The following is a 3,088-nucleotide window of genomic DNA, read 5'->3' as shown; positions in this document are numbered from 1 at the left end:
GGTTCAGCTCCTGCACCGCCGTCACCACAGCGTAGACGGCGTCAAACAGCAGGGCAGAGGAGAGCTGGGAGGGGGCAGAGAGACGAAGTGACAGGTGTAAAGGAAGGAAAGGGGAGGGAGGGAGGAAGGAAAGCAAAACAGAGAAGTAAAGGCGTGTCTCTGATGCCCTGGGCCCACCTCCTGCCTCTGGGGTCCACTTCCCCTAAGAGTCCAGTGCTGGCCCAAGGCGACAATGGTGGCCAGCCCTTCTCTGAAACTGGACCATCAGGCCACCTCTTTGGGCCCCAGATGATTTCAAGGGTATCCTATTCTCTCTTTTCTCCAGGGAAGTAACATCTTCCACTGATCTGAGAAGCCCCAAGGAAGGGGCAGGGTGCTTATCTCAGGAGGTGGAAGGAACCCTACCCTCAGATTTGCCCATTCTGCAAGGCTCAGTTGAAGGTCACTTCCTCCTGGAAGACCCCCTTGATATTGTTTCTTCCTAAATGTACCTGCTATTACAGTCTACTTTGTACTATTCAATATGATGAGCATATAGGAAGTATATGGTGAGTTCAAAGCCCAGCAGTAAGCAAGACCCTGTTCCTTTGATAGACGAGAGTGGAACTGGGGAGGGGACATGGGGAGATAGGACACAAATAAAGGTAACATGAAACTGAGTGACATGGGCCAGAAGGTCTGTTGGGGGCGTCCAAAGAGAAGATACCTTAACTGGTTGGGTGACCAAGAAAATGTTTCTTGGAGGATTCAGCATTGGAACTGAGCACTGAAGGATTTGGTAGGAAAGACATTGGATCTGGGGGTGGGGAGAAGCTGGGAAGAGGAGAAAGGCATTCCAGAGGGGGAACTGCGGGGCCAAAGTGTGGGGGAGGGTGGAGCACACATGGGGGGGAGGAGGGCAGAAAGCAATAAACCAGAAGTGAGGTGGGGAGAGTGCTGTGAGGGCCTCAAAGGCAGGGGAAGGGCTAGTGCAGCTGTTTGTCCATAGTTTCACCTCCCTGTGAAACCGCCAGCGCTTAGGGCGGGAACACACAGGACCTCAATCTCTATCTCCTGCATCTCATCTAGAGCCACGACCCTGCGTACAGGAAGCCCCCAAGACGTATTTCTTGAATTGAATTAAATGTTGAGTGAAATCTGCCCACAACGCTCAGCCTGAACATACATCCGGTTAACCGGATGTTTGCAAGCTTTGGGGAGGGGAAGGTTGGGGTGTTTGTGAGGAGGTGGTAGGAGCAGAAGAACAGAAGATGCCTGTCCTTGGGGAATGTGCCATCTGAGGAGGGGGCCACACTCTGCTGTGTTAATGACAAGAGAATCTACCCAGTGTGAATGACTACGGGGTCTACACTGTACGGGGCCCTGAGGGGAGGCCCAGGAAGGCAGGCAGAGGCCTCCTCTTGGGAGGTGTGATGTTGGCCTCTGGAATTCAACCCACGGTCCCAGTGCAAAGCAAATTGCTCACTGAACTCTGACATCCCACCGCGGGCAATCAGTACCGTCCCTTCAGAGCCTAACCCGTCAAGAACACTCTCCATGTGGCATCTTACAACCTCCCTCCTGGCTGGCCGGGCCCTGGGACACCGGTCCCTCCAAGGCTGGAGGCAGAGGGACCAGCTTGTGACCTCTTGGATCTTTTTCAAGCTCTCCAGACAGTGTATAAGCAGCCTGAGTCAGGGAAGTGCAGGAGAAAGGGCTCAAAACTCAGACCACCGAACCCTGAGTCTAGCGCCCAGGCCTCTCTTACGTGCTGAGTGACGGAACCTCGGGGGCAGCAAGTTTCCTGCACACGAGAGGTAGCATCCCTGCCTCACGGGTCAGTGAAAGTGCCCTCTAAACTGCCAGTCTCAGGGGTCACCATACCCGAGGGCGGGGTGATGCACCCCAGGTGCCCACGGGCATCAGCAGGGGCTCAGGAGGCCCGTGCTGGCTGAGCTAGGACCCTGAGGAGTAGCAAGAACAGGGGGCGACGGGGCAGAAAACGGGCTGGGATGTACTTCCCCACAGTTTTGCTCCATGTTGGGAAAAAAGGTCTGTCATGGGAACTGGGTGGGCTGACTTTGGATAATCTTTCTAGAGGCAATTAGAGGAAAAACAGCCGAATAAAGTTATCTGCCCCAATCCCGGTTCACTTGCACGCAAAACTGCCTGGCCAGTGTGTTCTTCCTTCCTCCCTCTCACTCTCTCTCCCTCTCTTGCTGCTTCTTTCCTTCCTTCCACCCGCCTCTGTCCTTTCTTCACTCATCTATTCAGCCCCTACGATCCGGCGGGTACTGCAGACCTCAGCACCTCCTGTTCTCCGCTGAGACATCCCACCAGGCGTGAGCCATTGTGTCCCCTCTGCCTTCACTGGGTCTTCTGCCCTCCCAGCTCTATCAATCACCCCTCCTTTCTGGCCCAGTCCTGAAGCCACCTGTGGCCACCTGTGACCTGGAGACAAAGCAGGTAAGGGCACCTAGATCGCACGATCAGGGTCAGTGGAAACCTCTGTGGTCCCGCTGAGCCGTGAAAACCAGCCACGTTCCTCCAAGTTCATCCATCACCTTCCGCGTCCTCTTCCCCATCCCCTGCCCTTCCCCTAGCAGCTGAGCTCCTCCCTCACTTGACTCGAGGCTCACCTGCATGGTGCTGGCTGCTTCTCAGCAAGCCTACAGCTGTCTTGTCCTTTGCACACAACTCATTTCCCCCTGAGCACAAGCGGCTCCTTTATTAACGGACCTCTCACAGTTCCTTGCCAAAGGACATATGGAAATTACGAATGCTACAGACTCTCCCTTTCCAGCTCGGACACACATCTACCTGAGGGAGAGTTAGCTATACCCCTATCGACACTGCCTCTGCACCCTTCCGTTGGGCTATTTAAATGATGCCGTAAACTAATTTCTGTCTCCCTTGCCTCCCCGTTAATCTCTCCATCCTGAGAGTCTCAAAATCACTCGTGTCAGAGCTGGAAGGGATCTTAGAAATCAACTAGTCCAACCCTCCCATTTTACAAATGAAGACAGGACTTCAGCCAGGACAGGACTAGACTGGAAGCCCAGCACTCCTTTGTCCAGGATGGTTTCCACGCCTCTCTGCAGCACTCTTT

The 3,088-nt window shown here is 54.3% G+C and overlaps 1 protein-coding gene across 1 annotated transcript in view; it reads right to left on the bottom strand.

Annotated features, from left to right (window-relative positions):
- The window catches only part of GRIK4 (glutamate ionotropic receptor kainate type subunit 4), a 319,110-nt gene that overhangs the window by 105,308 nt on the left and 210,714 nt on the right, over positions 1–3,088 (bottom strand). Inside the window, exon 8 of the mRNA XM_007450618.1 lies at positions 3–64. Coding sequence (XP_007450680.1) covers positions 3–64 — 62 coding nt within the window. The remainder of the gene's footprint in view (positions 1–2; positions 65–3,088) is intronic.

Source organism: Lipotes vexillifer, unplaced genomic scaffold (assembly GCF_000442215.2).
Source record: "Lipotes vexillifer unplaced genomic scaffold, Lipotes_vexillifer_v1.1 scaffold352, whole genome shotgun sequence".
Taxonomy (NCBI): Eukaryota; Metazoa; Chordata; class Mammalia; order Artiodactyla; family Lipotidae; genus Lipotes; species Lipotes vexillifer.
Note: the sequence above shows the minus strand (reverse complement) of the source record. Positions and strands in the feature narration are given on the sequence as shown.